Source organism: Oncorhynchus mykiss, chromosome 20, assembly GCF_013265735.2.
Source record: "Oncorhynchus mykiss isolate Arlee chromosome 20, USDA_OmykA_1.1, whole genome shotgun sequence".
NCBI classification, from domain to species: domain Eukaryota; kingdom Metazoa; phylum Chordata; class Actinopteri; order Salmoniformes; family Salmonidae; genus Oncorhynchus; species Oncorhynchus mykiss.
In genome coordinates this window covers 39658355-39671049 of record NC_048584.1, presented here as the reverse complement: position 1 = coordinate 39671049, position 12695 = coordinate 39658355, and the positions used below count along the sequence as shown (strand labels likewise).

The window sequence follows — 12695 nt, the reverse complement described above, 5'->3', positions numbered from 1 at the left end:
AACCGTGACCTTCTCTTGTGAAACCCAGACATAAGAGAGAGAACAATGGCTAAACCTGGTCTTAACTTCCAATGCTCCCTCCCCCTGCCCAATCCCCTCCACGCCACTCCGCCAACCACCAGATGCCCAGCATCAGAACATTCCAGGCATTCCCGTGATTGGCAGATAGCAGGTTGATTGGCATGTCGGACCCAAGAACACTGGTAAGTAGAACACAACCCACTAATAGCCTAACACATAACACACCGCTCGCTGTCTGTGCGGGTTGCTACAGTATGTTATGTTTGATATGTATACATAAGACAGAAAGATATGTCAAGCAACCCAAAGGTTGTGTATTTGGTGTTTGAATCTCATCACGGAAAACTTTAGCATTTTAGCTAATTAGCAACTACTTACAACTTTTTTTTACTCCTAACCCTTTAACCCCTCTTAACCTTAACCCATAGCCTAGCTAACGTTAGCCAACTAGCTAATATTAGCCACAACAAATTGGAATTTGCTATTTTGCAACTATTTGTAAGAATTACAATTCATAATATATTGAATGAATTGCAATTTGTAACATATACTAATTGTAATTTGTTACATTTACAAAATGGTTGATGACACCCACAAATTAATACATACGAGATGTAACATATCACATACCATTTGTGGATTTACGTTTACTTTGTTACATCTAAGCCTGAGTCCAGGTTGCATAATGTAGAATAGATTTAAATGAGGTGAGTCACTGTAGCCAACATTAGCTCTATGTAAAGTTGCAAGACACATGTAAGATTTAAGACATAGGTCTGAGTTCAATTACACAAACAGACATCAATCAGGTAATCTTAATTTTAGACTGAGGCGAAGGAACAGCACCTGTTCTTGTTACTATACATAGGCCTAAAGCCTCAACTAGGCTAATTACCATCCTACAACACCAGAAAATGAAAAGGAAAGATAGCTGATGTCTCATGAGAACCATTTATACCAGACTGTATGTGTGTTCTTGTCTTTCTAAATGTGTTCTATTGAATATAATGTACAGCTGTTGCATTGTTTGACAGAAGAGCCTGCAGGTAAGCATTTAATTGTACTGTATATTACACTACACGGTATCCTGTGCATATGACAAATATACTTTTATTTGATTTGTATGTTGTAAGTACACTTTAAAAAGTCATCGTTGTTTAAATGGTTCTTCCTCGGCTCGTATGGTTCCTTGGAGAACTCTTGCCTGATAAAGAGCCTTTGAGTTAAACGTGTGGGGTTCCGTTTAGAATTCTTCTTAATTCTAAAAGGTTCTTGAAAGGTTCCGGAAGCCTGCAGATGTGTCCCTTTCATAGCACACAGGAAATTGGCCAGTGTTAACTAGTGTAGATTATTTTCAGTGTAAGATTTCTAGTGGTTATTCAATAGGTAAATGAACACTGTAAAATGTTACATTAACACTCAGTGTTGTAAAATAACCTCCGTGTTGGGGTTAATAACCAGAGTTGAACCATTATTATATTTTCCAGCATACTCTATTGCAGGTTGATTTTTATAATTGTTTGTTTCAATATCAATGTTTTTGCATGTTCATTGATTGATGAATTAATCTAATGCTACTTAAATATAAATAACATCAATTTTTCTAAACTATTCCAATCTGTTACTTGGACTTATTGCACCCGGGACGGTCCCATATTTCAGCCCCTTTTCAGGTGTTTTGACTCTTCTTTTTACAAAAAGGTAAATTTGTCAGCAGGACGCACCAACTCATTTGGGCAACAAGAGTGTAGGCCTAACGACAATTGCCGAATGTCATTTTTTTTGTTGGTGTTTTATAACGGATGTGTTTCCATTCATCAAATGGATTGGATTTGGATGCTAGAATTACTTTGAAGTGGACAAACTTGTGCAGGTACAGTGAGGGGGAAAAAGGTATTTGATCCCCTGCTGATTTTGTACGTTTGCCAACTGGCAAAGAAATGATCAGTCTATAATTTTAATGGTAGGTTTATTTGAACAGTGAGAGACAGAATAACAACCAAATAAATCCAGAAAAACGGCATGTCAAAAATGTTATAAATTGATTGGCAGCAGGTAGTCTAGTGGATAAGGACGTGAGCCAGCAAACGGAGAGTTGCCATTTCGAATCCTGGATCTTACGGGAAAAATCTGGTTGGATGCAAACTGCAACCGGAGGGTGGGGGCGGTATCAAAATCCATTGCCATTTAAAACCCCCACAACAACTGCTCCACGGGCACCCAGCTCCAACCTCTCTAATATGTGTGTGTCTTTCGGAGGTTGGGATCAAGTGGAAGTCAAATTTCGATTGGACACAAAAGTGGATGAATAAAATGATTTTAGATCTACTCTACAGTATACTGTAGAAACACGTTTAACACGTCCGTCAGGTGCTCCCTCTCTGTTTGTGGTTTATTAAATTAAGGATCTTTGTCTGCGTCCCAAACGACACCCTATTCCCTATATACTGCTTTACTTCTGACCAATTTTTTTTTATTTTACCTTTATTTAACTAGGCAAGTCAGTTAAGAACAAATTCTAATTTTCAATGAAGGCCTAGGAACAGTGGGTTAACTGCCTGTTCAGGGGCAGAACGACAGATTTGTACCTTGTCAGCTCGGGGGTTACAACCTTCCGGTTACTAGTCCAACGCCCTAACCACTAGGCTACGCTGCCGCCCCAAGGGCCCATAGGTTTCTGATCAAAAGTAGTCATAGGCAATCGGGTGCCATTCTCGGACACACACCCGGGGTGGTGTGAAAGGACACAGTCACAGCCGCCAGTTTGTGATCCTGCCCTCTGCCTGACTTAGCCTGAGCGCTACATTGGGTAACTGTCCCAGTGAGGGTAAACAAACGCCAGCTCACACATATCAGCTGAAGTGGGAGTATAGAGTGTACTGCTGCTTTAACACACTGAAAACATTGAGTAGTAGCCTAGTCATTCATTTGTAATTTGAGGGGAATTTGGAATTGGAATAATGGCATTCCGGAAGACCAAAAAAGAACCCAGGAAAGAGTACCCATCTGTGAAGGACTTGGAAAAGATTTTGGATTCTTGCACGTTGCGGTTGACCCAGATAAATGAGGTTTGGCCGAACATATTCATAGGAAATGTGTAAGTATTCTTTGAATAATTATTAATCTTAACCTCATTACACTTAGTTTATAGTTCAAGCATTTGTAGATAAAAATACTCATGCAGTTATGATAAATTCTATGTCGATGTCACAGTAAACAGATCAACTATAACCCAAGGTCATATCACAGGCTACTGCAAACATCTAATGTAATTCAACAGAAGTATTGTTTATCGTTGGTACAGTTTCTGACGAGTTGAAAACTATTTGACAAACTAATATAGCTAGTGCTGCACTACATTTACAATAGTTCAGTCTCACCACCTTCTCTCTCTTTGTCTTACCAGGGCAATAGCCCAAAACAGGAGTACCTTACAGAAGTTAGGCGTCACTCATGTTTTAAACGCTGCTCATTCCAAGCGAGGCAGCATAGGGGACCACAGATTTTATGGCAACAGCTTTGTTTATTATGGTATTCCAGCAGAGGACTCGACTCACTTTGATCTGGATGTTTACTTCAAGCCCGCAGCTGATTTCATTCACAAAGCATTGAAACAACCAGATGGTAAGACTCCTATTCTAAGTCAAGTAGGGACAATCAGCAGTTGAAACTATAACAAAGTGTTTTGCCTGGCTTTGTTTGTTTGTTTACATTTCCAGTGTTTGCAAACATTGGTGTTAAACAAGCTTATATTTTGGGTTCTGATGGGCTACGACAGTTCAACTAAACATTTAGAAGTTATATTCTTCAAGAATAAGTCCAAAAATGGATGTAGCAACTGTTGATTTTCCCTGTAATTTTATATAGAAATATCTTTACATGCAGAGTTATGAAAAGCAAAAAAGATCATTTGAAGTTGACACATTTCATCTGTTAGGCTGACATTTGGTCTTTACAAAAGCACCAACCTCAACTCCTTCCCAGAGTACACCACTCTGTCCCTATATACAGTATCACCGACCTTAACTCATTCCCAGAGTACACCACTCTGTCCTTGTATAGCACCAACCTCAACCCATTCCCACAGTACACCACTCTGTCCCTGAATAGCATCGATCTCAACCCATTTCCACAGTACACCACTCTGTCCCTGTATAGCACCGATCTCAACCCATTCCCACAGTACACCACTCTGTCCCTGTATAGCACCGATCTCAACCCATTCCCACAGTACACCACTCTGTCCCTGAATAGCACCGACCTCAACCCATTCCCACAGTACACCACTCTGTCCCTGAATAGCACCGACCTCAACCCATTCCCACAGTACACCACTCTGTCCCTGAATAGCACCGACCTCAACCCATTCCCACAGTACACCACTCTGTCCCTGAATAGCACCGACCTCAACCCATTCCCACAGTACACCACTCTGTCCCTGTATAGCACCGACCTCAACCCATTCCCACAGTACCCAAGCCTGTCCCTGTATAGCACCGACCTCAACCCATTCCCACAGTACACCACTCTGTCCCTGAATAGCACCGACCTCAACCCATTCCCACAGTACCCAAGCCTGTCCCTGTATAGCACCGACCTCAACCCATTCCCACAGTACACCACTCTGTCCCTGAATAGCACCAACCTCAACCCATTCCCACAGTACACCACTCTGTCCCTGAATAGCACCGACCTCAACCCATTCCCACAGTACACCACTCTGTCCCTGTATAGCACCGACCTCAACCCATTCCCACAGTACACCACTCTGTCCCTGTATAGCACCGACCTCAACCCATTCCCACAGTACCCAAGCCTGTCCCTGTATAGCACCGACCTCAACCCATTCCCACAGTACCCAAGCCTGTCCCTGTATAGCACCGACCTCAACCCATTCCCACAGTACCCAAGCCTGTCCCCGTAAAGCACATTGAATAGTTAGTTATAGAGTGACTACTTCCAATCCACACAAAGAAGAATAAGAAATCTTACCTTGCAGAATTTTATAAAGTCTAACCATGGATCCTCTCAGAGAGCCTCACCACCAGAGGACAGGCAACATTGGAATTATGTGACAGCCAAGCAGCCTAGGCCTCTCTCTCTCTGCAAAGGCAACTTAAATGATCAAAGGCAATGAATTATGGAAACTATTTTTAGATCTCTGAAAGGAACAGAAAGGCCACAGTTTGAGGCAGGCAGTCATGTATGATATTAATAACACGGTGGCCTCTCACTAATCCCTCTCCATCACTTTCTTCTCTCTTTTCATCTTTTCTCGCCACTTCTCAAGCCGTCATTCCAAATAACAATTAGTTCTTAATTGACTGGATAAATAAAGGTTAAATATATAAAACAAACAATTCTCCTCTCTCCTCTTCTCTCCTCTCCAGGGAAGATTCTCGTCCATTGCATTATGGGTATGAGCAGATCGTCTACCTTGGTGTTGGCGTACCTCATGTTGTATTGTCACATCCCCCTCCATTGTGCTCTTCAGAAAGTAATCCAGAAAAGAGCCATTTACCCTAACAGGAACTTCCTGGCTCTGCTGCTGGACCTAGATCTTCAGCTGAAGAGAAAACAGAAAACGTGGAAAACCTGCCTGATTCTGTAGAGATCAGAACACAGCAAAACAGACCTTAACCTCACAAGTTAATATTTGTATCAGTGCACAACGAAGAAGCTTGAAAAGAGGAAGTTGATTTTCAAATCAAGTGGGAATGAATCTATGTTAAAAACCTTTCTAGTGTACAAACTACCTAAAACAAACAAGTATACCTCACCTACATACAGTATGTTGAATAAAAATATGTTGCAACATTTTTGGGGGATTTATAATTCATTTGAAAGAGCAGACTGTTATTGGCATTATAAACATATGTATGGATGTTGTATATTTTCAGCAGTGCCATCAAACGAGGTCCTTGGTAAACAGAGCTCAGACAATGGCTGTGTCCACACAGTGAAGGAACATTCTGTTAAAGAAATATCAACACAGAAGACACGAGCAGTGTCTCTAAAGCTATTTTGTCGCTGCTGACAAAAAAACAAACCGTGTGTCCACTCCCACTCTCCATACCTACTGGTAGCTCACATAACCTTGGGGGTATGCAGAAGAGATGCCAGAATTATTTTGAGCCGAGGTCATTCAGGTGTAAAAATAGAAAGAAAGAGTTAAGGCAGATGTCTACTACCTACAGCCAGTTGTGCTGTTAGAATACATGTACAAGAGCTCCGGTTTAATGAGATTCTAATATGTTTCATGTGTAAGTAGTCTGTTAGAAGAATAACTCATCTCTGTACAATATCAATTTGTATATACACTGGAGTGTACAAAACATTCGGAACACCATCCTAATATTGAGTTGGACCTCATTTTGCCCTCAGAACAGCCTCAGTTCGTCGGGGCATGGACTCTACAAGGTGTCTAAAGCGTTCCACAGGGATGCTGGCCCATGTTGACTCCAATGCTTCCCACAGTTGTGTCATGTTGGCTGGAAGTCCTTTGGGTAGTGGACCATTTTCGATACACACGGGAAACTGTTGAGCGTAAAAAACCCAGCAGCGTTGCAGTTCTTGACACAATCACACCGGTGCACCTGGCACTTACTACCAAATAAAATAAAATCCAATTTTATTGGTCACGTGCATTTTTAGCAGATTTTATTGTGGGTGTAGCGAAATGCTTGTGTTCCTAGCTCAAACAGTGCATTAGTATCTAACAATACACACAAATCTAAAAGTAAAATAATGGAATTAAGAAATATAAAAATATTAGGACGAGCAATGTCGGAGTGGCATTGACTAAAATACAGTAGAATCGAATACAGTATTTACACTACCAGTCAAAGGTTTTAGAACAACTACCCATTCAAGGGTTTTTCTTTAGTTCTACTATTTTCTACATTGTAGGATAATAGTGAAGATATCAAAACTGCGAAATAACACATGGAATCATGTAGTAACCCCAAAAAAGTGTTAAACAAATCCAAATATATTTTGTATTTGAGATTCTTCAAATAGCCACCCTTTGCCTTGATGACAGCTTTGCACACTCTTGGCATTCTCTCAACCAACTTCACCTGGAATGCTTTTCCAACAGTCTTCAAGGAGTTCACACATCCTTCACTCTGCGGTCCGACTCATCCCAAACCATCTCAATTGGGTTGAGGTTGAGTGATTGTGGAAGACAGGTCATCTGAGGCAGCACTCCATTACTCTCCTTCTTGGTCAAATAGCCCTTACACAGCCTGGAGGTGTGTTGGGTCATTATCCTGTTGAAAAACAAATGACAGTCCCACTAAGCCCAAACCAGATGGGATGGTGTATCGCTGCAGAATGCTGTGGTAGCCATGCTGGTTAAGTGTGCCTTGAATTCTAAATAAATCACAGACAGTGTCACCAGCAAAGCACCCCCACACCATCACACCACCTCCTCTATGCTTCACAGTGGGAACCACACACCATCACACCTCCTCCTCCATGCTTCACAGTGGGAACCACACACCATCACACCTCCTCCTCTATCCTTCACAGTGGGAACCACACACCATCACACCTCCTCTATCCTTCACAGTGGGAACCACACACCATCACACCTCCTCCTCCATGCTTCACAGTGGGAACCACACACCATCACACCTCCTCCTCCATGCTTCACGGTGGGAAATAGACATGTGGAGATTATACCTTCACCCACATCGTGTCTCACAAAGAGATTGTCCTCAGCACAAGGTACACCTGTGTAATGATCATGCTATTTAAACAGCTTCTTAATATGCCACACCTGTCAGGTAGATGGATTATCTTGGCAAAGGAAATTGCTCACTAACAGGGATGTAAACAAATGTGTTCACAAAATTGGAGAGAAATAAGCTATTTGTGCGTATAGAAAAATGTTATTTTCAGCTCATTTTCTTTTCAGCTCATGAAACATGGACTTTACATGTTGCGTTTATATTTTAGTTCAGTATAGAGCAGAGCTGCAGCTCAACATGAACACCATGGAAATCAGCTTTTTGCCCCTGACTTGAGAAGAGAAGAGGATATGTACTTATAGATACATGAAGAAGAAGAAGATTGTATAAAGCACATTGTTTTGTACTTGTGCAGAGACTTTAGCTACACCATTAAACCTTTCCAGTTGTTTTTACTGTAACTTACAAACAACTAAGGGGGAGAAGAGATTTTATTTTTTTTTTTACAGTATTTTATCGTAATTTTAGGGGGTATAAAAGGTATAATACCACTTTCACTTCAAGAGGCCTTAACAAAGGCTCCCTCACTGGCAGTGAATATAGGGTAAAACAGGCCAAAGGACGTGGCAAATAGTAACACTTGCCACCACTCCAATCTGTCCCCTATACACATTTAAGTGTGGAAACACTACTATGACAAATCAGTTTAATTGGCACAGGACTCTCGCTCACGGGTGGCACAAATTTAGCCTCTTTATTAGCCTCTTATACGCCTCAAAATATGTTAAGGAGCCAGGAACACACCTCTTGCACTAAGATGCAGTGCCAGTAAGGAGGCCCAAATGCTGTGGGGTTACAGTAAAGTACTGTTAAACCAAAGTTTATTTGGAATTTACAGTATAACTTACTGTTTATGCCCCAAAAAAAAAAAATCACCAAGAGTGCATTGCCATATACTGCAAATAATTAATACATGTTTTATTGTATAATACTGTCAAAACAACATTCTACAGTCTCTCTCTCTCTCATGGATAAAGCTATCAAAATGTTGCAGTGCACTTCCATATGCTACTCCAGTCCTCTTCTACGAAAGGTCACAGAAACAGATTTGCTCTCAATGACTCGTCCCCACGGACATGACAATAATTCTCCATAGCCCACCACTGAGCATCACATTAAATCTCTACACCCCGACTGTAATTAAAATAATCAGCTGCAGCTGCATTGCTAATGGTTTATTTACAATGACAATGACTAGGATAAATAAGTCTGATCTCTAGCCAATGCCGAGAGCAGAATCAGTCCAAGCTAAACGAACGTAAATATATACAGTATGAATAATATATGAGGCTTTTCGCATTCCCAGTGTGTAAATGTTGCTCTCGTTTGAAGGAAAAAAAAAAAGGGATATATTTTATATATTACACAGTATTAGTTATACTGTATAAAACTGTATATATAGAATACTGATTCTGAGGAAAGAACTGTGTTTTATTTGAGAGTTACTGTATTAAAGACAAGTTATTGTAAACTGTATGGCACTTTCATCTGGACTACCTGATTGGTTATACATACAATGAATACATACACTACCCCAGACCAAAGGGATTGAAGTGCTAATCTCAAAATATGTGTTTTTGTGTTGTTTATGAATGGGGTTGAGGGCAGAGCAGATGGATGTAACAGGTGGATAAATATAGTTGTGTTTTATTGAATAGTATTGTGCCGTACTCTATCATATCATATTGGAATCGCTAATAAAAATGCCAATGTCTGACTCCAATAGCAGACTAAGTAGGAGGTCTACCACCAACAGGAGATTCATTCCACCACCATCACCAGCACCACCCAGACAGCAAGACAAGCCCTGGGGCAGCAGCACAGACAACTGTTTTGGAGGGCTCTGAGAGGCAGACGTGGACCAAACCAGGGACCCGTGGCCATATGGACGAGGTCCAGCCCAGGATCTAAACAGGAGACGTACTCAAATCAAATCAAATTTCATAAGTCACATGCGCCGAATACAACAGGTGTAGGTAGACCTTACAGTGAAATGCTTACTTACGAGCCATTAACCAACAGAGCAGTTTCAAAAAACATGGATAAGAATAAGAGCGGCAGGGTAGCCTAGTGGTTAGAGTGTTGGACTAGTAACCGGAAGGTTGCGAGTTCAAACCCCCGAGCCGACAAGGTACAAATCTGTCGTTCTGCCCCTGAACAGAGTTCAACCCACTGTTCCCAGGCCGTCATTGAAAATAAGAATTTGTTCTTAACTGACTTGCCTGGTTAAATAAAGGTAAAATAAAAAAAGTAACAAGTACTTAAAGAGCAGCAGTAAAAAATAACAATATATACAGGGTGCCGGTACAGAGTCAATCTGTGGGGGCACCAGTTAGTTGAGGTAGTATGTACATGTAGTATGTACATCTATGACATGGTGGCTGGAGTCTTTGACCATTTTTAGGGCCTACGCCGCCTGGTATAGTGGTCCTGGATGGCAGGAACCTTGGCCCCAGTGATGTACTGGGCAGTTTGCACTACACTCTGTAGTGCCTAGGCAATTGCCATACCAGGCAGTGATGCAACCAGTGCTCTCGATGGTGCAGATGTGGAACCTTTTGAGAATCTGAGGACCCATGCCAAATCTTTTCAGTCTCCTGAGGGGGAGTAGGTTTTGTCGTGCCCTCTTCACGACTGTCATGGTGTGCTTGGACCAAGTTAGTTTGTTGTTGATGTGGACGCCAATGAACTTAAAGCTCTCAACCTGCTCCCCTGCAGCCCCGTCGATGAGGATTGGGGTGTGCTCTGTCCTCTTTTTTCTGTAGTACACAATCATCTCCTTTGTCTTGATCACATTGAGGGAGAGGTTGTTGTCCTGGCACCACACGGCCAGGTCTCTGACCTCGTCCCTATAGGCTGTCTCGTTGATGTCGGTGATCAGGCCTACCACTGTTGTGTCATTGGCACATTTAATGATGGTGTTGGAGTTGTGCCTGGCCGTGCGGTCATGAGTGAACAGGGAGTACAGGAGGGGGCTAAGCACGCACCCCTGAGGGGCCTCTGTGTTGAGGATCAGCGTGGCGGATGTGTTGTTACCTATCCTTACCACCTGGGGGCGGCCAGGATCCATTTGCAGAGGGAGGTGCACCCCTGAGGAAACTTTGAGGGTACTATGGTGTTGAACGCTAAGCTGTAGTCAATGAACAGCATTCTCACACGCGTGTTCCTTTTGTCCAGGTGGAAAAGGGCAGTGTGAAGTGCAATAGAGATTGCATCATCTGTGGATCTGTTAGGGCGGAATCCAAATTGGAGTGGGTCTAGGCTTTCTGGGATGATGGTGTTGATGTACATACAACTCTCCTTCCGTGGCCTTCAATTGCTCTTAAATACAAGTAAAACTAAATGCATGCTCTTCAACCGATCGCTGCCTGCACCTGCCCGCCTGTCCAACATCACTACTCTGGACGGCTCTGACTTAGAATACGTGGACAACTACGAATACCTAGGTGTCTGGCTAGACTGTAAACTCTCCTTCCAGACCCACATCAAACATCTCCAATCCAAAGTTAAATCTAGAATTGGCTTCCTATTTCGCAACAAAGCATCCTTCACTCATGCTGCCAAACATACCCTTGTAAAACTGACCATCCTACCAATCCTCGACTTCGGCGATGTCATTTACAAAATAGCCTCCAAAACCCTACTCAACAAATTGGATGCAGTCTATCGCAGTGCAATCCGTTTTGTCACCAAAGCCCCATATACTACCCACCATTGCGACCTGTACGTTCTCGTTGGCTGGCCCTCGCTTCATACTCGTCGCCAAACCCACTGGCTCCATGTCATCTACAAGACCCTGCTAGGTAAAGTCCCCCCTTATCTCAGCTCGCTGGTCACCATAGCATCACCCACCTGTAGCACGCGCTCCAGCAGGTATATCTCTCTGGGCACCCCCAAAACCAATTACTTCCTTGGCCTCCTCTCCTTCCAGTTATCTGCTGCTAATGATTGGAACGAACTGCAAAAATCTCTGAAACTGGAAACACATCTCCCTTACTAGCTTTAAGCACCAGCTGTCAGAGCAGCTCACAGATTACTGCACCTGTACATAGCCCACCTATAATTTAGCCCAAACAACTACCTCTTTCCATAGTGTATTTATTTATTTATTTTGCTCCTTTGCACCCCATTATTTCTATCTCTACTTTGCACATTCTTCCACTGCAAATCTACCATTCCAGTGTTTTACTTGCTATATTGTATTTACTTTGCCACCATGGCCTTTTTTTTGCCTTTACCTCCCTTATCTCACCTCATTTGCTCACATCGTATTTAGACTTGTTTATACTGTATCATTGACTGTATGTCTGTTTTACTCCATGTGTAACTCTTTGTCGTTGTATGTGTCGAACTGCTTTGCTTTATCTTGGCCAGGTCGCAATTGTAAATGAGAACTTGTTCTCAACTAGCCTACCTGGTTAAATAAAGGTGAAAAAAATAAATAAAAATGTCAGCTATGACCAGCCTTTCAAAGCACTTCATGGCTACCAACATGAGTGCTACGTGTCAGCAGTCATTTAGGCAGGTTACCTTAGTGTTCTTGGGCACAGGCACTATGGTGGTCTGCTTGAAACATGTTGGTATTACAGACTCGGACAGGGAGAGGTTGAAAATGTCAGCGAAATACACTGGGCCGTGGAGGCGCACTGGAGGTCTCGAGCATAGAGCTGGTACGACCCTGGCTGGATGCTTACTTTCACCCGGCAAATGCGGTGCGCTGGCAGAGAGCGCACAGGCCTGTGAATGCTCACTGGAGACACATAACACAGTGCCTGACCGGTCACACGCTCCCCACGGTAAGCACGGGGAGTTGGCTCAGGTCTAAACCCTGACTCCGCCAATCTCCACGTGTGCCCCCCCCAAAAATATTTTTTTTGGAGCTGCCTCTCAGGCTTCCGTCGTTGACTTAACTCTTCGTAT

The 12695-nt window shown here is 42.6% G+C and overlaps 1 protein-coding gene across 1 annotated transcript; it reads left to right on the top strand.

Annotated features, from left to right (window-relative positions):
• The first annotated feature begins 2692 nt into the window (after nt 1–2692).
• On the top strand, nt 2693–5857 carry LOC110499466 (dual specificity protein phosphatase 13). The gene is made up of 3 exons (XM_021576604.2): nt 2693–3118; nt 3428–3645; nt 5412–5857. Exons 1-3 carry the CDS (start codon nt 2982–2984, stop codon nt 5630–5632), a joined length of 576 nt encoding a protein of 191 aa, XP_021432279.2. The 5' UTR covers nt 2693–2981; the 3' UTR covers nt 5633–5857.
• The last annotated feature ends 6838 nt before the right edge of the window (nt 5858–12695 follow it).